Source organism: Fopius arisanus, unplaced genomic scaffold, assembly GCF_000806365.1.
Source record: "Fopius arisanus strain USDA-PBARC FA_bdor unplaced genomic scaffold, ASM80636v1 scaffold00097, whole genome shotgun sequence".
Taxonomy (NCBI): Eukaryota; Metazoa; Arthropoda; class Insecta; order Hymenoptera; family Braconidae; genus Fopius; species Fopius arisanus.
The window spans coordinates 222,909-250,679 of record NW_011887836.1 but is presented as its reverse complement, the minus strand read 5'-3'; the positions used below and the strand labels follow the sequence as shown (position 1 = coordinate 250,679).

General features: G+C 41.4%; 1 protein-coding gene and 1 long non-coding RNA gene across 2 annotated transcripts in view; one reads left to right on the top strand and one right to left on the bottom strand.

The window, feature by feature from the left end:
* Positions 1 to 17,588, bottom strand: part of LOC105270936 (roundabout homolog 2-like) — a 146,765-nt gene extending 129,177 nt beyond the window's left edge. The window contains exon 1 of the mRNA XM_011312178.1: positions 16,889 to 17,588. Coding sequence (XP_011310480.1) covers positions 16,889 to 16,946 — 58 coding nt within the window. The 5' untranslated portion in view covers positions 16,947 to 17,588. The remainder of the gene's footprint in view (positions 1 to 16,888) is intronic.
* LOC105270937 (uncharacterized) lies at positions 13,959 to 23,800 on the top strand. The gene is made up of 3 exons (XR_892611.1): positions 13,959 to 14,151; positions 18,627 to 18,781; positions 23,214 to 23,800. It is a non-coding gene; the product is annotated as an uncharacterized lncRNA (long non-coding RNA).
* The last annotated feature ends 3,971 nt before the right edge of the window (positions 23,801 to 27,771 follow it).

The following is a 27,771-nucleotide window of genomic DNA, read 5'->3' as shown; positions in this document are numbered from 1 at the left end:
AAACTATCGAGACATGTTATTTTCTTCGGGGCTTTTATCCGTCCAGTTGCTAGAGAAATAGTGTAATATCACTGCAGGCAAGTGAATGCGACTATTAGGTATCTACGTACATTACTTACAGCTACCACACGCCCCCAGACATCAGGTGGAAAAAAAAGGGTGGGACGAGGGCAAAAACGGAGAGCGTAAACTTTCGTGATTACCAAACTTTTCCGATTCGACCAACGACCAATAGGAGGAAAAGGGGAAGTTGATTTGATCAGAGTCTGGACCCTCTTCGGACAGATACTGAGTCATGAGGTAGCCACCGTTTCTATTCCTAACTTTCGTAAAGACTTCAGATTGCACAGATCAGGAACAACGTTTCTCCCCCGAATGGCCAACATTTTCCGACTATTTACGCCACATGGGGAATTTCATTTGAAATAATGGAGAAATAAACATCCGTGAAGAAAAAATGCCATGAAAAAACAATGCGTAATGAAAAGACGTCGGAAAACCGATGAATCATGAATAAACCGTAATTAATTAGCCCGGATTACATTAGCATTGGCGGCACGCGAGACTCTCCGCGGGCCCATAAAAATGTCACGTATATTCTCGCTATTGCAAGCCCACCAAACTTGCCCTCATTGTTAACAGTTTACTCCTCACGTACCTGGGATTTTCCTGTATACCGGCCTTTAAAAAAATATATATATATACACCCCGGGTGTAGTAGGGCTCGTAAAAATATATTTTACGATCTAAAATTCATGAAATGTGAGAATTCACCCCAGCCCACATGCCAAACTAAACATTACTTTATTTTCATTTTTCGAGTGAACAAAAAAAAAAAGCAATGTTTCTCGTTCAAGTGTCTCACTTAATCCACTTTTACGCTCAGTTGGGGTTCAGAGTAGTTTCTAAATTTATGCGACGACGCCTTTGAACCACAAGACAAGTCAGCGCTGAGTGCGCGTGTCGCCCTGTGTTACGGACGTTAGTCCGGCTAAGTAAATTTTGAGAGTGCACTTTAGTATGCAAAGTGGCGCGATTCATCCAATGGGTTTTCGCGTATGTGTACATATGAGTTGGATATACGGTGGAAAATATTGGCGTCAAGGAGATACGAGAGGGTGTGAGAGTAAGCTAAAGAGAGGTGGGATATATTAAAAGAGGGCTTGGAAGGTAGGGAGGGGCTTGGTCGCCAGCTGGAATAACGTGCACTTTGTGGTTTTACATTTAATGGGCTGTGCTGGACCGAAGAAATGGGGAACAAACGCGAATCAACCACATGCGCACCCAAATCCACCAGGAAAATATATTTTCACCGGTGGATTTTCTCGGGGATGTATAACTCTCTTTCTCTCTCTTTCTCTTTCTCTCTCTAACTTTTTACCTATTTTTTTTTTCCCACCGGTGGAAAACGCCTAGTCTTTTTTTGGGTTATTTATGGGTAGCTGCGTGACGTTTAATTGGTTTTTAATACCATCCGGGTCGCGCACTGTCTCAGGGGAATTGCGTGCCAGTTATGTATTATATAGGTACATACGTTATCGGCTTAACCGTCGTCTCGTTACGAGAGCTACTCGTTCTAGGGTAAAAAACCAGTAGTTGGGATGCTAGTATCTCTCTCTTACCTGGAACATAACGTGAAAAAAAGAATAATTAAAAGATTGGTCAGATTCGTGGAGAGTGTGAGAGAAATGCATCGTAAATAATCGTTAAAGCAGCGCGAAAATTGCATTTCACCGAATGCGAGAGCCGTTTAATGCTGCATTAATGATTTAGGGCGAGAGTAGGGTGGGGGAAAAAAAAAGGAGAAAAGATTGCGATAAAAAGAAAGGCGATGAATTTCTTTTTTCATACTCGTAAATCATCAACACGGGCGTTATCGACGAACAGTTATAGCCAGCATAATTTCCAACAGCACAAAAAACTGACATTCGATATAATTTCAAATTTTTATCTCATCTCGATTAATTTCACCGTGAATTATGATTTCATTAAGCCCAGCAGTTTAAATTATTCATCAGTGACGAATAATAAATAATGAATAACGTGAGATCGACTGGCAAACAGCAACTGCTCATAAAATATTTCCTTATCGGGCATTCACAAATTCAATGAAAACACTAATTAAATTCCACTTGGTCAGGGGATGAAATCAGGTCGACAGCGATTGTGTGATGACTGTAAAATTAATATGTTTTATGGCAAACTCGAAACTGTTCGAATTCACATACATCGAACAATTTGACTGCTCTCACATCAGAAATGACCAAACAGTACGAGTACCGCATACTCGATCAATTATTCGCCCATTGTTTACATTTTTTTTCTTAAATAAATAATGGAGAATTGATGACGTGTATGGAACACTTGCCAACAATACTCCAAGTGTATATTGAACCCGCTCTCGTGTCGAAAAGTATCGAAATACGTCATAGATGCCCCTGTGCACCAATACAAAGGAGCGTTGAGGATGGCGTTGGGGTCATGTGGCGCTCGTTTTTCTATTCTGTCGCTATGGTATAGAAAATTCAGGTTTTTACCCCTTGCACCTTGTGACACTCACACAAAACCGTTGTGCTTTGATGCATCGATGTACTAGTACATACAGCACGAGTGTTGATGGTGCAACATTGGGTTCATGACCCCTGATATCCGTTTTGGTTTGCATAGTCGTACGATACACTGTGAGCTTTGATCTTGTGGCGATCCTATATGGAGTAACTCCATGTGTCCAGTTATATTCATTCTTTTTCCCTACGAATTCCGCCTCTGCGTGTCCACTATCGCGTTCCATTTACCGAGAATTTACCAAGTTACTGCTGCCCCAGATGTAATAACAAAATTGAGCGTTAATTTGGTACCATGACGAGACTGTTGAATCATCGGTAAGAGACAAAGAGAGTGTGTATGTATACAATTAATGAAAATACAGTGTGAAAGACATGTGGGCGATATCCGGGGATGACACACACCCAGTCATTGACCGGCCAAACGCATATTGTACGATGATACTTCCACCAAGATTATGGAAATTGAGAGCTTATAAATATTCGTCTAGACGTTAATAATAATTTACCAATGCATCAGTGAGATATGTTTTGGCGTTGCTTGATATATGGCTCGGGTGTCACTTACCAGGCCTGCTAATAAAATTTCATTACAACCACCTCCAGTGAGGATGGACAATAGAAGGAATGAGAGATGGGCATGAAATTCAATTGGCTCAATCGCACGAGTATCGTTTCAATTGAAACAATCGAGGGATAGAGCCTAATGCCGCAATTTCATCATTTATCGAATAATAGAGGGAATATCGTACATCAACCTGATTGATCCTATATATATATTTATTTAAAATCTTCTGCGGCCACTGCCAATCCGCCTTTGACGAATTGAGTTATTCATCGGAATATCAATTTCGCGTTAATAAAATTTAATTAGTCCCGGGACTTGTCGCCAATTAAATTCACAACAGTGTTGATGTATATTATTTTACTGTATTGGTTCGCGATGTGGCCTTCTACGAATGGAGGGTATCATTTTTTGGTATCGGTAGCGGCAGTGCCTCAATTAAAATAATCAAGCGCCATTCCCTCATCAGCATGAGGGGTAGAGGAATGGAGAAGATCAGAGGGCAGCCCGGCAATACCCGCGGTTATAACGGTAGCTCTGAGTTTCAGAGCCATTGATACACTCGACCTCCGGAAACTGCTATTACGCTGTTTTAATGCTCAAGTATTTGAGCGTCGGGGGAGTCCTAGGAAATGGGCGGTAGTGTTGTTGGGGGTCCACGGGAAAAAGACTATTCCATCTCGCTTTTATTGAGGGGGAGTGAGGGGGAGTGAGGAGGAGGAGGCAATCGAGCAAACCTCAGAAATGCCCTTCTTACAACGAGCCGACAGATGTGTACCGCCGAGAAAATCGACCTAATTGCATGGACCATTGAGAGAAAGAGAGCTAAGTACACAGCTGGTGGTATAAAAAATCCAGAGGGTTATTTATCATGTGGCATAACTAATTATCGAGTCATTATTGCTTCTGTCATTCTCGGGGAGGGACTGATGGAGTGGATATTTTTCACAATTGGGTGGGACCACTATTTATTCACCCCAAATATTAAGACGCGATTGTCCAGCGTTTTTGTGCGCTCATAGAAAATTACCCTTGAAATTTCAAGATAAATGAGAACTTTCATGAACCGCTAATTGAGTTAAACCCCTCAAGACTGGAAATTCAGTGGCAATCATTACCGAAAATTCAATGAATTCCCAGGAATTACCCCTAACAGCTGATTAATTCTCCGAGTGTCGATACAGTCGTAAAAATTCTCGTAAAACTAGCGTACACCACTGGACAACTTCGTCGCCAATTAACCGGAAAGGCAATCGAGTTCCAGTGCATTGAGTTGACGAGTTGTGCACAAGTGACAGAGTGTAGAAAACGATTGCTTCAGCACATACAGTGCATTACAGTCTCTCTCTTACGGAAGTGCATTATCGCGCTCCAACAGTCGGCAGTACTAAGTGCCCCGTGAAAGAGCCGTCATTGTATTCCAAGCTTACGCTGTCTATATTCCCCCCTAGCTCCACATAAGCGCATCCTCGTTGGATTTTCGGAGATTTCACACGAGCTCGAATATAAATACCCAAATGGGCCCCACGTGCTAACGATTTCGCCCCCCATAAAAGCCGGGAAAAAAAAAAGAAAAATCAATCCCGACGAATTCTACAAACAAGCCTATATCCATATCCATTTAGTTTCACGTGGTTGTTTAAACACTCCTCCATCATCCACGTATCAGCCAACTCCATCTTAATCCCCCCATGCACCGCAATTCGTCTTTTACACAAATAAATCACACAGTGCACTATAGAAAATCGGTAGCCGATCTAGTTCTTATTTTTTTTTAACCGTGAGAATTGAACACCGCTCGTCACGGAGATTAGTCCTGCGAATTTTCAGGATCACACACATGCGTATTGAGATCAGTGGGTTTATGGACTGGTGTAAATTCATCCCCAGGATTTTCCCATAGAGTTACCGTGATAAAGTTGGCAAAATAGTACACACTGGGGTTGCACCCAGACAAATCCGAAACACTAACGGCTCGTGGTGCCATTACCATTTCTATGGGGTGTATTCTGGATGCACAAGGGGGGGCACCGAACCCCATCGAAATATCGTTTCTTCCTCTTTCAATCCCCAGAGCTGAGTAGACTGTTCCCCTGAGATTCGTTAGCACCCATAGCGTAGTTGTTAGCCCCTCCCATTCTCCGGTCAGATACAGCTGTATATCGATGACTTCTACCCCCCCTCGAAATGCCACCCTCTCACCCCCTAAAAGCCTTTCGTCGTTGCGGTTTTTAAAAATGAAAGGGAGAGAAAAAAAAAAAGAAGAGGGAGGAGAAAAGTAAAAGAGAATCGAGCATAGGTGGTAAAGAATAGCGAGTTGAAGAAAGGAGGTGAAAAGTTCTAGACTCTGGGGGTAGGATCTCACTGGCAGGCACTATTCTTTCGCTTTAGTTCTCTGTGTTCGGGTGGTAAAAGTACTCCACCTTTCCCCCACACCCCCTTCAGCCACACCCGCTTCCGGTTCTTCCGGCCGATTTTCTCTCGAGTTCACTTCTTCTTGCCATTATGTACACCTTGTGGAGAAACCACACAGCCACGAAAAGAATCGGAGAAAGGCGGAGACCACATGCACTGCAATCGTCCGTGCTACCACACACTCAACGAGTTCAAACTATCTGTTTCGAAAAGACTATTTTTTAAAAAATAGATGAAGAAAAATAAAACGAGCCCATTTTAACGAAAAATCAACCAAGATACTCTCACCAAGTTGCGAAAAGTTTTACGTTTCACGTGAACATTTCGGTGAAATAGAGTTCAACTACTCATAGAGGGGGAATTGAATGTTTTTATTTTGTTGAATAAACCGAGTGCTGTATCATATATTTTATTGAAGATGAACCAATATGGTAAAATTGCCCCGGGCAATATCAAACCATACGTTATAACCGGAAGTTGGTGTATTTTTACAGCAGAGTCAATCGTTACTGGCCCCGAAGAACTGAAACGAATCCAAACACACATGGAGGAGGGAGTTAACGATCCCTTTTACCCGGAGGCCCTTGGGCAGTTAATCACGAGGTGTTCGCTGCTGGGAATATCGAGCCATTTCCTCCTCCTCCCCCTCTCCCCCCTCATAACGCAACTATCTCCCTCTCTAGAGAATGATTGTGTTCGAGGGTAAAATACGCCTGCACAGGTGTCGAAAGAATGGCAAATGTGTTTTTCCATATCGTATGCTTGGGTCAGGGCCCCGATCTCCCCTTCTCAGCGACTAAAAATTCTAGACTATAAAAATTGAACAAAAAAACCCATCGAACCTACGACGTCTCATTATTAATGAAGGAATCGTCAGTCACTTCATGGCCCCCCGGAGAATACCAAAGAGTTTCAGCACATATGCCGATATTGTACGGTGTATTTTTCAATTTCACGCCTCAGACATAAAAGTATCGTGGGAAAATTGTTATCCATGACTCTCGCAGAGGGAGGATCGGATTGTGTAAAAGCGTCAAGCGTGGATTATCGATGCGCATATACATAGTAAAGGGCCCAGACGAAGGCTCAAAGTTAGTCGACGTCTACGCCCCCACGGCGCCCAACTTTGCCACACAACCCGGCAAAGTTACCGCTCACACATAATGTTTCGCAGTAGCGTGCAGATATGCATGTACTACATATATGTATATTACTCGCCAGGCCAACTTCTCCCTACCTCCCCCGTTCAACCCCCCAGTCCATCCCCCTGCCACCTCCCACGAATTTATCCCACCCAAGATCAGTAAATGTGGAACAAAGGCGCAAAGTTTCACCAAGTTTGAATCCTATTCCTAATGATAATGGTACGATAGACGATCCATTATTTAGTGACGGTTTCAGGCACAATGCGATAATCATTATAAATCATACCACCAATTGGCCTGACACCGCAGGCTGCATCCGCGGTCTGCCCTACACGAGCGTGTACAAAACCACGAGAGTTTCCGGAAACCTCGAAACTTCCTGGATGAATTCAGGATGCACCACTTCAATTGCTCACCCTTTGTCCTACAGTTGATCTCACAAAATCCACGCAACTAACCCCCAAAATCTACCAATTTCACTGACAACTCTCACTCAATCTACATGAAGTTGAGAAGACCTTCCAATGACCGAGAGACTCTCAAAATTGTACCATCAGCCTAGTAGTCACTCAATCGAGCAATCGAGCAATCGAGAGGTCGCGTGTGCACTTTGCTCATTCGAGAAAAATAAAAAATGGGGAAACGTATGAGTTATGACTCTCGAAAGGGGAAAGGGGGGGGGGGGGGGGAAGGAGTATGCACATAAGTAGAGTGCGCCTAACGAGCGCTACCACGATTCCTCCTCCCCCCTCGGTATATACACATTAACATGAATATTTTCCGTACGAATACCATCAGCACGCGACCATTGGCGGTGAAACAAAAAGAGAGAAGAAAAAAAAAAATCAATGGTACCAGAAGGACCAAAATATCGATCCAATTGAGCATTGGGGCACCGTTGTATTGTTAGTCGTATGAAAGAAGGAGGGGGGTTATGGGGTACCGGATATTCTAGCCCCCCTTTCGGCTTTTTAACAACGCGCCTCGTGGCACCCCATGACACGCGCCACCCGAGCTACGAAAATTATCAGCTAGTAAAGTTGAACGCTTTTCAGAGCCTTAGGGCGACAATCCCTCCCCTTCCCCCCTTTCCCCCTTCCTCTCCTACTTTTTCGACAGAAGTAAATGGGGCAGTCATGAAATATTGCCGCATATGACTTCAGTTTATCTATCTGTGCTGCATGCACTGCCGTGCACCTCACTCGTATTTTTATAGGATATCGAATATTCCCACTAAACATACTCTATTCGCTGTTTGTTATAAAAAAACAAAAAGTTTTTTGCACGTATACCAGGAGCTGGCACGTTGCCAGGAAAAATGTTTTCATTTGTTCCCTCCCTTCACCGATGAACGAGAAAAAAAAACACAATTTTTGAATTATCTGGGGGGTCAAGGCGCATTGATCATTCATCGATGTATCCAACAACGAAAAGCCTTTTCGTGTCAGGATGAATGACTCGAATAAACCAAGTAAAAAAGAACGAAGGGACAAAACCTCTGTCTAATAGAGTTCCACCCTGGGTTCCGGAAGGAAACGCCATGAACAATGATCACGCCACAATGTGAATTGGGTCGTATCCATTTGCAGGGACTTAAAAGTAAAGAGGAAAAAGCGACTGAATCATGGATATTTTGATGTAATGAGTGGCCAATTGGTGAATTCAAGCTGATACACAAAGGGATGGTGTCGGTGTCCGACAGAATTCAGAAGAGAAAGCGAAGGAAAGGAGAAACCGGAAGTTTGAGTATCATGGACTCGTGCCGAGACTAGCATGGTGGTCTGTCGACAACCTCCGGATACCATAATCACGCCACGTTACCTTTTTGTCAGAGCAGGACGGAGAAAACAAAAGCGATTAGGTGAGACGGAATACATGAAGAGAGGGAAAATATTGGACTTGTTGGAGTTCAAGAGACAACGAAATGAGTAGGCGCGCCCGTGGCTGCCGAGGGCTATGTACAAATGAGCAAGAGAGGACAACAAATAATAATTAGTCCATTGATTGTTGAAATATTCGGGTCAGTATATTGAATAAAATTCCTCATTATTGTCCTGAGCGAATGCCATTGAGGACGATGATTAAATTCATGGCAATGGGAGGACTGAAGAGCCTTAAGACAATGCATATACATGTCGACATCAAGTGCAGTGTAATTAGCCCTTGTGGTGCTAAACCAGAGAACAGTAACTCGTCGATCTATGTCAGATTCATAATCATGCAGCATGTTAATGGCCACATACCGGTGACAATTTATCACAGCATTCACGCATCACGAGATAAACAGAGAATATAAAAACACCTGGAAACATGATAACGACAGTGGTCATGTTGTATATGGAGCATTACTGTAATTCCCCTCAAGTATCCCCCTCGGTTCTCTGTCTAGACGTGGAATAATCTCAGGTATGGTGGATATGCTTGGTGAAATATTTAGCGACTCTCAAGCACTCCCACCAATGCCTGGGTAATGGGGATAACGAAGACGGAGGAGCATCAGAGATATCCGAGGAATATACAAGGCCTCACGGCTCGCTCGAGCTGGGCGTTTACATCAGTGTATAAACGTATGTACACGCGTGTGAGATGAGGTGAGGGGGAGGAGTGGATTTTAGGTAGTTTGGCAAGTTGGTATAATATGGGAACCCTGGGAATGTTCTCTGGGACAGAGCAAACGCCTGGCAAGTAGTGTGGCATGGTTGAAACACCTAGTAGTTTGGTATGGGCACATGTGCCTCCTTCTTCTCTCATGGCATCAGTTTAATGCAGTAATTTCCAGCTTTGCCTCACCTCCCCCTTCAAGAATTGTGGCCTAGACAAGATAATGCAAATGCTCTCATCTTACTGTTACCACTCAACGCATTTATATATCTTTCCCCTCTGACAACCACCTATGTATCTTTAATGTGAGCATCACACCTGCATCTGTTGCGTCTGTTTGCTAACCGCTTTATGACTATAACCACACTGAATTGAGGCCTCAAACGTCATTACATCTGGTGTGATGTACCATTCCTTCTCGAGGTGATGAGATGCCGTTGATGTTGTCTCGAAGGAGCGCATCATTCGAAAGTTTCTCAAGTGGATTGCTATATTATCGCTTGGAAGCAGTCGTTACTGTCCCTATCAGTTGGTTGGGCACTTGTCGACATTTTCCATGCACGTTCCGGCGCCCTCACACTATTTTCCTTTCCTTAATCACGTTTATTTCATTTCTTTTCTTTATTTATTTCTATCCTCTTTGACGGCATGTCCACCATGACGCGACGCAATTCGATCATACGATCTGTATTTGCATACCAGCCGCCGCTTGATTTATCGCTTGATAGTACAGTCCGATAGCCGCAACCAGTCATCTGAGTCATTGATTCTTTATCCTTTCATAATGCGGCCATGAAAATCAACCCCGATCATAACTTCTACGACTAAAAAGTCAAGTATTTTGACTGGTGGAGTAATATCTCGATAATTGTTGAGACACGAGTTGTGAGTTTATCTTCAACTACAGCGAAATTTCTTGAGCGGAAAGTGGAAGGGTGCGGAGAGACTTGTGAAGTTAAAGATTTTCAATGGTAGCACGTAGTATCTCGTGACTAGTGCGCGAGTCCGGAAATTTAATTAGGATTCTTATCGGGGCGTTACTCGATTATGATAGATCGATCGGTAATATCCAGACTTAACTGTTGAAACAAAGTGTAAAGAAGGAAATCAAAATTGAATTATTATTTCAAGCGTTCAGCATTATTTGCGATAATTGTCAAGAAGAAATTCACATTGTCGGCAAAAATATCCAATTGGCGGTAATCGGAGAATTGTCGAGTCAACGAGTTTATTATGGTGACACCATTGTGATTGTGTCGCGGGCGTGGAAATTCAATTAGTTCGATTGGCCATCGATACCAGATATATCAGCCAAGATCGTTTTGAATAGATGGGGTTGAATCACGATGACTCGTCACGCCTCTTTTATTCTTCGCTCGATCAATTAGAACTGTCAGAAGCGTCTGGACGTCTGTACGACGACGCCATATTAGTCTTCCCCTTGTGGCCACTCAAACGAGAGGGAAAGTGCACTGAGGAGCTCAGAAATTTGAGTCGACGAACTCTGCGTGATCTCGTTTCTTTTATTCTCTTCAGTGAATTATATCATTTCTTTTTGCCCCTCCTCCCACCACTCATTCTCCTTTTTTGCCCGTTTAATAAAGAAATATCCAGCTGAGAGGCGAAACTCGCGTGTCCAAGAGGGGAAAAAAAAAAACATGTTAATTGATTGCTGGATTAAACGACTCACAAAAATCGAGGTTTCGAAATTTCGATAGTACAAGGAAAATATCTCTAAAAATTCCTTTCGAGGAGTGCGTGGGTGTATCTGAATGTCGAACACGATCAATTTCAAGTCAATTTATAAATACTTGTACAGCGTTAAGCCCATTTAGTGGAACGATAAGAGGATTAATCGACGAGGAGGCTAGACATTTCATCTTGACCCCTTCATCATTCAACTGACCGCGTGATGTTGATCTGTCCTTTTTCGTTTCCCTCCCCCCAGCAAAACCATCGAAATTCCCCAAAAATAATGGGTACTCTCGCGAAGACGTCGAGAGTGTTAAACCGCACTCCAATACATTCGATGACAGCTGCATACACGTAGAATGAAAACACCGAGTAATCTCGGTAGATTTTCATGTTAGAATTCCACGAAAGAGGATTAGTAAACGGTTTATTTTAATACACACTCGAGTGAAAATAAAATATAACCGAGAGATGGCTGGCACGAGAGCGGATGCCATATAAAAATCCAACGGAGAAACGTAAAAAACATTTTTTTTTAATCTCCCTCTGTTCTGTATTCATCCCCCTCGTTATGTTTAAAAGAAAGCGCCAACCCGAATGAAGTTGTCGCGAATAGCGCGTGTTAGCGATATCTCAAGGCATACAGTTATCCTCTCTGTTCTCCAAAACCCACGATAAATAAAGCTGCAGGGCTCTCGACTAAGTCTCGTTTCTCTATTTTTTTTTTCATTCTCTCCACACTTTTCTCCTCAATTTATCCATGGTGAGCCAATAGTTGTGCCAACACGAGAATCCCATCGACATTCTCAACATCTATTAATAAATCTCGATATATTATCCTGTTAATTCCCTAGAACACCACCGAGGTCCTGGAATTTCACTTTACTAATGCCTTTTTTTTTAAATTTCAATCAACATATCGTATCACTCTCGCTGGAAACCGCATTAGCGTCATGCAGATGACTGATGTACTCGCATTCCCGTGTTTGGTTGGATCAATTCGATTAATATAATGCAATCTCGAGGGGTACAATAACAATTGACTGGCGTACGAGTATATAAAGTGAGCCAATACGCACAAAACCGAGATATACCGCATCTGGTGTGCCATGCAACATATGGATGTGGTCTTTGGCAAAACCCACACATTCACCAATTTTATCGGGAAAATACACTGACAGAGAGTATATGACCATCTCCATGAAATAATACTCAATGTGAGCATTGGACACTCAATCCCCGTGCATTCGATCTGATCGGTATTGTGGAGTCTAGTTAAGTGATAGCAGATATCCCTCGACCTGCATTATCTAATTTATGGTACAGTGACTTGTTGAAAACAGGAAGTAAGAGTTGGATGACAATTAAACACTTTTTTCAATAAAATCTCCATTCATAAGAACTTGGCGTCGAGGAGTGAGTGTTGTATATCGATAATCATTCATAGAAACAATCAAGAGAAAAGGGGCGGACGTTAATGGATTATTCACGGTAGTTTGTCCGATAAAATTCGAGTTAGAGTAAACGACTGCTTGATTCGGTTGATTCAGAGGTTTTCATAACAATCGTTTCCTTATCGTCGAACAACTGGCACACGGCATTACGCGCTTTCGAATATTTCACGGGTTTAATTTACCCCCATGTCTATTATTTATTGCTCGTAAATGCAGCTACTGTGACTGTACACCAATCATTTGCGTGAATACATTACACGATACGTTTTTCTTACGAGGTGTATAAAGTCGGATGGAACGATTAAATAAGAGTCATCAAACTCTGTCAATGAGGTATTTTCCGTAATGATCGGATGGCCTGAGGTGAGCGTTTAAACCCCATACGAGAGCCTCGGAGAAAGCACTAGTCCGTTTTATGGCGCTTATTTATTGAAATCATTTAGTCTCACCTGCGACCTCTTTTGCGACTCCAGATTTAATAATAACACTCGGAATTTTTCATTTCTCTTTAATTGGCATTTGTACGTGGCGCATTTATGGCTTAATTAACTCACCATTACCGTAATGGAGGATTAAACTCGCGAAACCGGAATCGGTGAATTCTTAGCAACACTGGGCTCTACTCCTCGCTCAGGTATATTAAGATTCTTTCCCAAGATTATCATAAATATGTAATTTTCACAAAATGCAAGACCTCGGGTTTGTAATTATTGAATTATTGAAGGGAGAGTGCAATTATTGCAACACGTGAAGCTCGTATTACTGATTTATAATGACTACTCTCGAGAATTTTCGCACTTTGAAAATTTTCAGGCATCACTTTTCGCGTCGACGTAAAAAAATATATTAAAGTAAAAAATTTATATTTCACTGTTTGAGTAGAAAGCCACGCGAAATAAATGATAAATATAACTGAAGAAAAAGAAGAGTTAATTTTTTCTCTCATTTTCCCTGAGTAAATCTACTCAGAGTAACAGTTTCCCTTCATGAAAAAGTTTTACGTAGCACGAAATAACGAGTGGGGTGGCCTTTCCAGGGGAAAAGAAATGGGGGGGTATAGCGAGCACCAGATTGGCAAAGTTTAAACAAAATGTTGGTAGCCAGCACGAGAAATCTCGAGATCTAACGACAATGTCTTGACAAAAAAAGGGGGCAAACAATGCGATAAAAAAAAGAAATGCAAGAGTAAAAAGAGATTCGACAGAAAGAGAACAATTTATTCAAGAAAAATTGCGTTGTTTGGGAAAGTATTGATGTGAAAAAAAAAATTGGAGGGGGAGATAAACTTTGGTGGAAACGTGCGAAGAATAGCGAATCCCTCGAGTAGAACAAAGAGAACGATTGCGATTCATCAGCACGTCACTCCCGCAAACTGTTTATGGCAAATCCAATTGCCGATAGTCTGCAATTCTTTACATTTGTGTGTGAATGTCGATAAGTCGATGACTTTGCACTCGAGATAGATACTGAGAATGTATTCCAGGAAATATTCGCCATCAGAATCGACGAGAGTGAAGAATGAGGAGAAGTAACCGGTGAGGGATGGGTATAAAGTCTGGACTCTTGACGATTTCGTTAGAAATTCAAATCCAGATATCTTAGCGCGACTTGCGTAAACAAACGAGGTGGACCAAAAAGCGGTAGTTGGAGTGGAGGCAAAGTACTCAAGAACACGGTAGGAAGAGAACGTGGATTCTGGATGGCACCGGGTGGAGGTAAATATTTACGACAGACCAGTGTTAGTTGAGGAAAGAGAAAGAAAACCACCGGGTAAGGGGAGGGCAAATTCTCCTCCTTGGTACATCTAGGTATTTCTCGTTATTTACCTCGGTAATATGGAGCACAACTCCCCCGGAATTATTAATGATTTGAGCGTCAGCTCAGAATTCACGGAATTCCGGGGGGATGAAAATTCTTTTCTCCCGCTATAAATTTAATTTTATTCATAAAAACAGACAAAAGTTCACTGTTTTCCCGGTATTTTTATGTTGAAAAAGGGCGTTGTACAGTGAATAGAGTGAGAGGGGGAGGGGGAGGTATTTGAGTGAGTGAAGTACTGACGAAAGATGTGGAGACGTCTCGTCGCGGCGCCGCAGGGGCGAGCAAGCGTGCAGGAAAGTGATAATGTCTTGTATCGTGTACCCACACGTATTTACCCCACTGTGGGAATGTGTTTTGGCAAGTGGTAGCATCTGTGCTCAAGCATTCAGTGAAGAGTGAGCAAGAGAAAACAATTCTGGGGGAGAAGAGAAAAAAAATTTCTCCTAACGCCTGTATCTGCCCGAACAAATTATCTCGAGGATTATTCCAGGAAGATCATACGACCTTGCGCTCGGATGAGAAATAAAAATAAAAAAGAAGTAGATGAACCATCTGACTCGTGGAGGCGGACAGGGGTGTGTGTGAATAAAGATTGAGGAGGATCGGACTTTTGCGTCCGCAAACAACGGGCAACGGGTAAACCGGAGCAAAAATGAGGGGATGAATGAGAACGAGATGGAGAACTGTCTTCTGGTGATGGAGAAGTTGGAGTCGAGTCACGTTTGTACTCCGTGTGCTCGCGAGAAACAAAATCGATAAAACGACCCTCGAGTTATGACGAGGATAGGATTCCAAGGGCCAAAACTGTTTTTCGTATCGTGACTGGGACAAATGAGAACTTCAACCGACAGTCTGCATAATGCGTATCCCACAGGAGCTAAAATTTGTGCTCTCGTGTGCTCATGAATGAACCAAGAAATTCTCTCGTGAAATGGAAAACAACTCTCAATTGAAATAAAATTTTCAGGGACCTCCGGTGAGTGGGATATGCAGGAGGGGAAAAAATCGAATGGAGAAGGCGTATATCGTAAAAAAAACCATCCAAGAGGGAATAGGTTGAGAATAAAAAAAAAAAAGAAAAACTAAAACTCCAACATTCGACAGGCGAACTCCTCTCCCCTGGAATAAGAAGTTAAATTGATAGAGCCCATGGCGCAGCAGCTAACCAACAGCCAAAAAGAGGATAAGAAAAATAATCTTAGGAGTTACGCTGGTGTATTTTACATATTTAAATTGAATGTGTCGATTCCTTCGTTGAGGATTGACAGTCAGCTACACCGGGGAGTCAGAGTATATACGCCGGATCAGTTGGAAATTTTGGATTTAAAATCACTTGGTGAAAACAGGACGAATTGCGTATGGCATTTGATACTGTCTCGTTGATGTATATACATGGCAATACATCGAAATACAGAGCGATATACAAGTCAGTGTCAAGTGTTAAACTTGAAAATACACCACCTGCTCATGCTCACCTGCCAACCTTCTGCACACAGTATTATCGAGAAGAAAAATAGACACCCTCTCGTGTTTCACGTCGTCGAGCATCGATATCAATTATGCAGGATATGAAATACGAATATATCATGTAGAAGGTTGTATTTCATCGGTGATGATATAGGCCCCGAGGGGTTGTACAAGCCACCATGGAAAATACTTTCAGCATATAGATAGCCAACTGTAGTGTGCAGTAACAGTCGGTGTTCTATCTTTGGTCTCAGTGCAACGGGTATATAGATTTCGATTAATTATTCCCGCGCGTCGCCCTGTCGTCCGAGAAAAGCTCGGCTTTACCCTGGGTGTGTGCTGGCTACTCGTGAATAATTCCCTTCCGTGTGTCGCTTTCGGGGTCTTGCACAGAACGTACGACACGAGAAACTATTTTCATCGTCAAAGCGAATAGAAAACACATCGAATCCGACAAAATACTATGAACAATGGAACTTTCTTTCTAACTTATTATTCCTATCGACAGTATCGATGAATTTTATACTCGTCGAGTTTATCGACTATCTACAGGCATACCAATGACACTTGAAGATTAATAAAGCACATCTTGAGCATTAGGTGTGCCCTCAACTTTCCCCTGTACTTATTTATTTTGAGCAAGTGCTGAGGTTGGATAACAAAGACAGAATGTTCCCGAGATCCTTGACAAAGTTTTCCGACTGTTGAGATAATCGAGTAAAGCACGAAGTGCAGAATTAACATCTTCAACGGGCGAGAGACCGAAATTCGATGCCTCAGAACTTGGAGAGGTTGAAGGGAAAAAAAAAGAGAGCAGAGTAAAAGCGTAGTCTGACATGCTGAAGACGGTTACACAAGGGCAAGATACAATTTTCCCCGGGTCCAGACACCCTCGGCTTTATTCTGCCTTTTCAAAACCCCTACTCTTCTCTAGTTCTCTTTGGGCTTCTCTCACCCGACAGTTTTTCAACTTTTCACCGTAATACAGTCGCCGAGTGAATTTTCGACGAGTGTTGAGAGGAAATTTTCCTCAATATTTCATTACTGGCGCATTACTAAAGGGGAAGCCCGATAGTTGAATGAAATTCAACAAATTTGGTAGGGAAATCGGTGTACAAATGTGTGCTTACATAGCTAGGATTTGAGAATAATATCAACACTCACCTTTTACTGAGACTCCCAGGATGACGACGAACGCCGCAATCAGCATGGGCTGCTTCATTTTCAATAGTATCCAATGCACTTTTAGTTATCGAATTTTTAATGACAATATTTCACGCGGTATATCACTGGTATTATCACTGCACCACAATCATCGTACTATCACTTCTACCTTTTATTAACGCTTGGGTTACGAATTCACAACAAAAACACTTGACAACAGCAAAACACTTCGCGCGATCACCGAACGACCAAGTAAATCCGTATGCTGTTTATCGTATTATTTCCAATTGTTTTGGACTACTGTTCAACTTTTGTTTTGGTCCGTTAAGCCCGAAGAATAGTGGGAAGAGCTGTTTTCACTGTAACAATTCATCCTACGCAATGTTCAATGAATTTATAATCGAGAATGATCTACCCTATCACACTTTCAATTATCACACTGATATCAATATTATTAAATTTAGAGAACATCTGAATTAATCCACTCTGTCAGAACACTTGATCACTTGTCTCTCATGATTGATGCCGTATTTTAGTTTAAAATGGTTTAATTTCTCGAGATTATTCCACTCTTTTCCCTCGATTATCAGTGTTTTATTAAATCCATTCGATGGTGGATTTGCGGGGTGAAAAGTAGCTCCGAAAAATTAATAATAAGGTGAAGAATTGAATCGCACCGTAAACACTGTTGACAACGCGGCGGTCGTCCTTCGACTGTCGACGCTGAGATTCAGACGCGGCGCCACGCGCCCCCACGGCACGGCTCGGCCATTTCCGCAGTACCTCGTTCTCCCCGATCGTCGCGCGCGTGCGCGGTACACCCCAACTGAAACAAATGAAACTCAAGGGCCGAACGGTTGAGATTACATTGCGAGGGATAGGTGGCCCCTACAATAGACGTACCGGCATCAACAACGGATCGCCGTTTCATATTCCCATTCAACATTTTTTTTCCCCTCTACTTTTGACGCGATGTCTCCACATTTTTTTTGTCGGCTCTCGTGACGCAGAAGACAATATTCATACATAATCGTTAATTATTTGAGTAAAAAATAATCTGAAATGCCAATAAAATGATTAATTGTTCAATGGAATTATTCCACCAAAATTATCGGACAGCAAAAAATTCAAGGACATTGCATATTTGTCTAGTTTTAATTCTGAGAATTTATGTTCCACTAAAAATGGATGAATTTCGCGGACTTCCACTAGAAATTTTTATTGAATTGTATTTTTATAACCATGGTGTACTCCAGGGCACTTCAACGTCATTCTCATGATAAATATTATCGTATTTTCCGTGATTTTTCATGGTAAAAAATTTTTATTTTAATGGAAAAAATTCATGTGGTGGAATGTTTATTGAAATTTTTGGCCCGTATTCTATTCCAATATTTGCGCCGGGGAAATGTGGAAATATTTTGTGTTCCCAACGATGATTTGAGCAAAACAACTTCTGGTCACGTAAATTAGGGTCTATTTGGCATACAGTTAATACAATGAAGACAATCAACTCCTCGGTCTCTGTGTTGCACGAATGCTTTCTTCGTGACTTAAAACGATTATTAGCCACGAAGAGCCGTTGTTCCGCGTGCTGGAGAGTTGTGCCGTATTAATCTCGCCTTCAGTTAAACCAACGTTATAATATAACAAACTTGTGAGTTACTAAAAACGAGCCCACCATCAGCGAACTGGAAATGATAAATCAATGAACGTCATTTTTATTCGTTATTTATAGCATCATCGTGAGAGCCAATTTCGCAGAACAGCCGACTTGCCCTTGAGCTACATATCCTGCATTTGATGGAAAACATTGGAAATAAAAAAAAAATCGGTTCCCCTAATCACAACCGAATGAACGACCTGTAAATCATGGAGAAATTATACTGCAAGGTAAGAACTAAAATCGAAGAATCGTTGATCGAGGGGAAATGAACAATTGCCGATTTTTTGTGAATCCTAGAGTATATTCCATGTTCACCTATCTTCCTTTATCTCATTGATAAATTTACCTCTATTCTCCATTGTCTCGGCTTTTAACCTCGAGGCCACGGCACACCATCGTAGCTGCAAGATCCTGGTGGCACGCAGGTTGAATCCACCGGATTAATTGAGAACATTGGCTCTTGATTTCTTGAAAAATTGCCAGCAGCCATTTATTTTCAGGTATAGAGGCAATGCTGAGTGATTATTAACAGTTTAGCTGAAGGGGTGAATAAATTTGTTTTCCTACCAGACCGCCCACATAGAAAGTCCCTTCTTTCAACCGCACCGCCCTCGATCAACTCTCTGGCATCAATAAAAAATACAAAAGTGAAACGAAAGATGATTTTTTCCCTCCGCTATTTCACTGGGAAACACTAACCATTAGTCTCGTGTCGCCAATTTTTTATTTTTTCCACTTTGGAGGAAAATGTTGCATTCAGGCACTGTTGCTTTCTCCAATCCCTCTCTTTTCGTCTCAAAGTTTTCCATTATGAGCCGCACTTGGCCTCTAGCTAAGCCTGTGTATTCACCAGAGTCAAGGATCCATGACGAAATCACGAACCAAGTGGTAATAAAGAGAGAATAGGAAAGTGGTGGTGGAGGGTGCGACGAAAAAAACATTTTCAACGGGGAGAGGAGGTGACGTAAAAACATACTAAATAAGAGTTGTGAAAAATATGGTGGTTTCCAAAGCCTACCGCACCCTTAAGTGCCCTGGCGCCCCTTTTGCGACTGGCTATCATACATCAGGATGTCTGAGCACCAGAGCTAACCAAATTCCATTTGCCGCTTTGGCAAAGCAAAAGGAATCTAACTTTTGTCACCACTGGGGTGAAGAATTAGTTTTAGTGGAGACCGGGGTAATTACGTCGATGGGGGTTCAATTCTCATCGAATGACCGTTACGTTAATCAAATTGCCGGGCTCGAGGACTGGGGATGGCGAAAGTTTTATGGATATTGTGGGACTTTACGATAATTCGAGGAAAATCCCTTGGGGAGAGATTTCAGCTCGAGTCTGAAAGGGTGCAGTGGGGATGAGCAACTTTTTCCTGAAGTACATAACCCTAAATTCACGGGAAATTTACCTCTGTTTTTTACTGATAAATAAAGTAATTTCTTTCAATATTTAATTAAATTCTCCCTTCCGGGTTCAGAGGACATCATTGAACATGAGAAAAATTACAATAATTACTTTTTGAAGATATTCAATTTTCTCAAGATATTCAATCAAATTTAGTTTCAAATTTTCATTTCAATTCCAGATTCAAGTAGGCTGTACTATTCAAAATATTGAAATTTCAATCGCAAAGTCATCGGAATTTCCAATTATATCTAAGTATTTCACGTTCAAGAAAATCAGGTTTTCCAGGTTGAATAATAATTGACTTTCCAATGAAAATTACAATTTTTATGCGCATCGTGAAAATTCGACAGCATTTTAACTTAAATTATCGCCTGAATTTTCAACACTTTGATGATTTTGCCGGGCCATATCGAAGAAATTAAATGAGTTGTAAATGAAGAATTGTTCAAATTTCAAATTTTTTAACTCAAAATTTAAAGCATAATTGTTCAACGGTGCGTATACTTTAAATTACACCTGCAGAAAAACTGTAAATAGAGATAAATTGTAATTAGAGCAAAACGAGTAGTTTTAAGAATTTAAAATGAATATAAAAAAAATACATAGATTTGGAAGATTGTCAGCTGAACCATGCGTAACACAGCGTAACACCGCGGTGACAGCCTCTCGCGGACATTTCCGTCCAGTAAAATCTAGCCGCCGAAGCTGCTGGTCGATTATAATTTTTCTATAAATACCATGGTAGGCCGGCGTTTGCACGTGATAGGTCGATGACTATCGCAACGTTAGATCAGTAGGTGGGGCTGATATTCCCAAGCAAAACGCCTACGAGTTATTCCTCTGCAGAGTTGATTTTCATATGCATGCAGAACCCCGATATCTGCACACACCAATTCATGTTTACGTGGTAAACACCGAGAAGTTCACTGTTACAAGAGAAAGTTTAAGAATTATTCTGGGAAATTAATCGAGCGAAACTGGAAGAATTTTGGCCATATTTCCTAGCTTTCTTCGGTGTATGAAATTCCATAGCACCTGATGTATGCCCCCACGGGGACTTTCACTGGGGGTCCTCGTAGAAAAGTTTACTTCAAGTCACTGTTGTGCATAGCTGCCCACTTCATCTCATGGAGTCCATCTCGGCCTGGAAACTTCAGGAATGTAAAACACTCGTAACTCGAGTCTTTCTCTTCATCCATTCCACTTTTCCATTCTTCGGCTTGAACTTTACATCCGAGGACATCCACTCGTTTCCTGGCCATCACTGTACCAAGCTGTTAAAAATGCCCCAATTTTCACGGAAGACGTTTTTATTTTTCCCATCGAAATCCCTCTCCTAATTGCTTCTCCCGGAAATGATGAGACGCGTAAAGAACAGCTATTATCACCTCGGCTATGCCATCCGTCCTCCATCCTCAAACACTTTCGGAGACGCCATCACTTCATAGCGCCAGATGCTTCGGCTTCATCAGACCATTTCACGTCCTTAAATTCACCATAAAATTTTGTTACAGTCTTACCTAACACTGGAGTTAATTTGACCCACAAATTAAAACTGTCAAAAAGATAAGACGGAAATATATAATGTGGATATTCACTAAAGTGGAATTGAGTCGTATCTGTCGGCCGATCCATCTGTCGATTAGATAAAAAATTAAGTTATTCATAATTAAAAAAACAGGACTGGTCTATTCGGTGTTATTGTCATACCTGGAGGGTACCATGACGACTTCTGGTGGCCCCTGGGGGAATATTTAGTCCAGTTTCTGAAATCTCTTTTTTTCACTTTTTTTCCCTCGGGATATTGACTAATTTGGTTTGGTCTAATGATGAGAGTCACTGAACACTTTTCCCTCTTCATCTTCCTTCTTATCTGTTCTCCTACCCTCTCGGTATTAGCATTGGCATTCACTTATTGTTTTCATTCGATCTTCGCAAACGGCTGCTGGACGAGGGTCCACTTCTCGTGTGTGCACCATCCAGTATTTGCAATTCTGATATCCGGTGATAACGCATTCCTATCATCCCCCACATACCGTACAGAGATTCACAACCTGTACTATCCTATCTCCATCCTTCTCCCCCATTTTTATCCTTCCCCACATCCTATGAACTTTCATCTCGTTGGCCGTTATGCCCGCGAGTTATTGTTTTGGCTGTCCCGCGGTTGCGGTACAGCAAATATTGATTGAAGCTTGGGGTTTTAGAAAGGGGGGAAAAAAAATTATCCAACCCAACGGAAAATAAACAAAACAATTTCGTTTATACATTCAGGTGGAATTGAAAAAGTTTGGTAATATGTGTTGCTCGATGACATCGAGAACATCGGGAGTCTACAAAAGGGGACATAAGCCCAGGAATTCCGCTTGAATGATTGCCCACGCGAATCAATCGATGCAATTGTATACGTCAGAGCCGTGCTAATAAACACGGATGGATATTGTTTGATTTTCTCCAATAAATCATGAAATAGTACACACGAGGTACACTCACAACTCTTTCCAACAAGAGTTTTTCCAACATATCTCATATTGGTAATAATAATTAATATAATAATATGCCAATCTCCAAGGATAAATAATTGATTCAATGATTGGTATTTGCATATTATTGACAAATGCAAATGTATTAATTTACAACTTTAATACGTCATTATTTTAATATCCACGGAGTTTTCAAACAATTTTCTCATTAAAACCCGACAATGTCACGGAAATCCCAGGGGTAATGTGAATGAAGCTCAGTTATTTCCTGAAAATTAATTTTTCAAATTTGTTATAATTAATTATTAATTCCGAGAATGAGTAATTATCGCTAATTTAATACCATATTACGGGAGAATAATCAGAATGTTTATAAAACGTTGAAGAAAATGCATCTTGATGTCATTTGATCGTCCAGCTACTAATAATATCCGAGTATGTACCTTGGCGAGCGCTTTCTATCAAGACTTCCCCGTGTGTCTCGCCACTCGGGTAATTAGCCCAGTAATTAATGATTGCCGGTCACTCGGCAACGGCAAGATGGCGCGTTATAAATCAATTAATAACACAACTCGTTTGTTTGTGCAAAGTGCGAGGGGAATAGAGTCACGCCGAAAGGCAGGAGAAATATCTATCTCGCGTAGCGCAACGAATATTAATCAAGCGGCAAACTGAGCCGTTCAAGGTGAATCCCATCATTGCTTTACATGTATATCTGTATATGTACTTTGTATTTTTTTTTTTGTTTCAACTGGTCTCATCGCCTCGTAGGGGTTCCCTTTTCATGCATCATCGAGCATTTCACAGCCCCAGGCGGATCAAATGGTGCTCTGGAACGAAACGAGTTGGAGATACAGCTGTCGAAGAAGGCATACTGCATCGTTGAATTGCCCCCCAGTGAAACTTGACCGAGAATAAGCCACATTATCTCACCTGGTGAATCTTACGTTGAGTTTACCAATGATCACCGAATCGACGACCTGCCTCACGATTCGATAATCGCTTCGGGGGTATATACACTCGAGGAGGACTTTCTGATAGTCTCGACGATATTTCCGTGCGATATTCTTCCGTGTCCCTCGGATTCTCCGTTCCAGGGTCAAACTGTTGGGGTCACCGATCGCTCGTGGGGTCCAATGTGTTCATGTTGTTATGCCTCCACGAAATGCCAGTGTTTTATTTTGGATTTTTGAAAAGACACGAGTGATTGAATAATCTCAGGGTTCATGCCAAATCAATAGTCATTAATCTCATCTTTTTTTTAATCACTTTTTATCGAATATGGAGCACCCTTCTTTCATGAATTTCAGTTGCTGCTCAACAGTTTATTAATTAAGCATCTCAATTATGATATTTAGTGTTCTCATAAATTTTAATTGTATTTGTGTACTTCAAGAAATTTTTTTTTATCTTCCTGAATGTTAAATAAAAAAAACGATAATTGCAGATGTTTATTACGTTTTAATTATGATAATCGCGTACCTAATTATTTGGTATTTTTTTGCAGGAATGATTTCGGTGAATTCAATTGTTAATTATGACCAGATGATCGCCAGTAATGGTACGATAATAAAATAATATTATTTTCTCGTTGAATTTATTGAAATATTGTTTGATCTGCTGATGACGAGCGTTGATAATTATTTTTTATTGAACCGAGAAATGCGAGGATGAGGGGCTTCCGGGAAATATGATGCAGCGAGATAATAATTCGCTACACGGGGGCGGTTTGGCCATTCTGTATAACTACTTACATACGGGAGGAGCGATGTAGGACGTATCGTTTATTCCCTTTCATGTAGACCGTAACTAGTGCCCAGTGTACTAACGTTCTCGTTCATTATGCATCAGGATTCTTCGGTACTAATCGGTAATCGAGCGCACAGTTCGCCTTTGCAACCAACGGGGAAGCCATCTACGACTGTACACCAGATATACCTGTGAAAAAATGAACACGGATGAGGATAATAACAGCGTCAATATCGCAGCTAGAGGGAGGGATCATATTGCCGGTAGTCAGAGGTATTTTTAATGGACTTCATTACAATCTCCAACACAATTTTTGAAAACTCCTCCGGCCTCGACACTGTTAATCCTCATGTTCGATTTACGATGCAAATTCTTAATTACCTGGGGAGGGCTCTGTACTCCCGCGTGCTTGTAATTAATTTTTATATGCGGGGGCGGTTTTTTTTTTACGATTAAACCGGCTCGCCGAGGAAAAAAAATTGAACAATCGATTTTCCTTTGTCCTCGCTTGTGCTCCTCGAGGAGGGTGAAAAAAAAAACTTGAGAGTTTGGTCCTGTCGTCGAGAATGGGAAACTGGGTCGATCGTAAATCACGCACCACTCTCCTGGTTAGTCTCAGGGATTCTTCTAAAAACGGCCGTGTCCTCACTGCCGCCAATGAACGGATGGTCACTGTCAAGAGCTTTCCAAACGTCTTTTATATTTTCCTCTCTAGTTTTCGGGGAAGTGCATAGTCTTCCTTGTTTTCCTCTTGAATTCGTACGAAAAGTTTCCGAGTTGGAATTTTTTTTAGTTTTACTACCGGACCATAAAATTTAGAACCGTGACACCGGAATTGGAAGAATTCCACTTATTTTCATTTAATTTTATAAGCGTGTTCCTTTCCTAATGACTCTTCGTTTTTTTTTACTCTCATCATGATTTCACTGGATTAGGTGGCAGTAGAGTAGCATCAAAATCACGAGGAACGGAAGATTTATCAAACAACATTATGGCTATAGATTACTCAAATAAAACTTAAATAATAGACAAACATAAAGAAAGAATAAAAAAATATAATAACAGTTATAACAATAATTAACAATGATTTCTTGACGATAAATTAATTTTATCAGCGACAAAATTGGAAAAGATGTTTGGAGTTAAAGAGCAGTATTCTTTGCGAAGGAAAAAAACTATATTTAAAAAGTCATGCGCAATCATTAATTTACAGAGGTTGACATGAAACTCGAGTGCGTGCGCTTCACTCGTGTCGGTCGCATATTATCATAGCTTTTGTTTTCCCTGGTGATCTCATTATAAACCGTGGCGCTTCACGGGTTGTTGCACTTATGACGAACTCGCCGCTAGCATCTGGTCATTTATCTAATCCATGTGGTGCGTCATGTATATGAGCAGTCAGTGTACATATTCACCCCTCCCCCCTCCGACGTTTAATAATTATTCATACCCCATCCAATGTTGTTGTAAATTCGTTCACTCGAGTTTCCGTTGTGCATCAATTGAGGGCGAGAGCGAGAGAAAAAAAAATGGCGATATATCAGTCAGAAAAAAAAAAAACAGGCCGACGAAGATTTCAAGACACATCGGTCCGGAATTTCACCGGCGGGGAAAAAGAAATAAGAGTATTAAGTACGCGAAGGGCGAGTATAGCTAGGGGGTAAGCACGAAGGTGAATTACAAAAGTCCAATGTACATGGCGATCATACGCACACGAACATAAGCGCAAGTTCATCGCGATGCGGCCTCGTGGTTGCACGTACGTAACGACGGACCCACGGCAAGCTATAATTATGGAACTTATTTAGTATTATTTCAATTATCGCGTGCCACACGTACCAGACGATAACGCGTTGATATACCCAGTGGCTTGCTTGCACTGCTTTAAGTTCCCCCACATCCACCCCCTCCGACCCTGTTAAAATACATTATCAAAGTCACGAGGTCTCTCGACCCATCATTTCCTCCTTTTGCCCCCCAGTCAAATTTCTTTTCCCCGTAAATATTTCACGAGAATAAATGGTAATTGCTTTAATAAATGATTCTGTTTCACTTCAGTATGTGAGAATATATATATATTTTTTTTTGGAATTGTTTCACCATCAAGTTTTCTCTGCCTGCCAATCACGCACAGGCATTGAAAGTATAACAGTGAATATTCGTGATACAAATACTTTGCAATGACGTTTTTTACTCCCAATTTTTTGTACATTCATAATATGTGGAAGTGACGAGGGGAAATTCTATTTTCCCGGTCAAACTGTCACACCAATTGGTTTTTTTTTCCATTTCCTCTATTTTCAGATATATGGAACACCCACTCTGCTGAGGTTCGTTACATATCATTGATTTCCATCAGATATGGAGTGGAAAAAATTGCATGTGACTTGTTTTAGAAGCGTATTTCCAGTGCCACTGCGATTTTAACTGGATTTATTTTTAAATGGCTTTACGTGATGTAGTTAGAGGTTAATTACCTAGTCGATATGGATCTGGTAAAATTTTTAGGCATTTTGAGGGATAATCGAGTTTGGTCACTGTCGAATTAAGCATGGCAGTTTATTTTTAAACATCCAATTTCCTCAATTGGTCTTTTTTAATGCATTACCTACAACACGTGGAACTCTATCCATTAAAAGACCAGATACGTCATCAAGACAAGAAATTCGACGTGTAAAGTCGCCCCGAGGGTCGTTGAGTCTGCGAAAAGTTATTTGTGACACGCGCAACCACGTGCGGGCGATAAATTTCTCCCTATCTTCGTTTCTTTATCTGCAACGAAAGAGACATCGACTTATCATAGATTTAAGCGTTGATTTGTTGAAGTAAAAAGAACTGAGAACAAGAGTGTCGGAGCATCCGGTGGGAAAAACTTGTCGTTGAAAATTCTGGTGAGTGGAATCCGTCGAGCCTCTGCGCTTAGAATTTTTTTTTTTCTCCATAAAATGAAATAATGCAAAAAATTGCTAGTGAGGCGAATAAATTCGGTGCAGTTTGACGACTCGTGATGGAAATAAAATATGAGAGGCCACTCCTGACATTTCAACTTTGAATGGAACTCCGGGCTGTGGTCGCCGGTATGAATGCATTGCGCCCACTCACCGCGATTATATTCTCCACTGTCTGGGGGCTCAACTGCGCCAATGATTTCACTCTTCGTTATTTTGTGGAAGCACAATCCTAGAGCATTCACTCAGCGATAACTCGAGGATTTTCCAATGTGGTGAGACATTTGGAGAATAAATGAGAAGGAATCGTCTTCTGTCTCAGCGACAATGGGGATGAGAGATTCTTGCTAAATTGCTGGATGGCGTGATGCCTGTTGAGAGAAGAATTTAGGGATCATGCTGGATCATCTGGCAGACATTGGACAAAGGTAACCTGAAGATTCACGCCACTGGTGGATAAACGCCTACGCCACTTGTAATGCTTCTGGATGCACTGTCCTGGGACAATAGTGGATTCAGGTCCGACTGAATCCACTGTGGCTTGTGAATTGTTGAGGGTATTATTAAAGCGCATGAGGCACTTCCAATTGTCGTGCTATTCGCTATCTCAACTGACCTCAAAAACAAAGCGG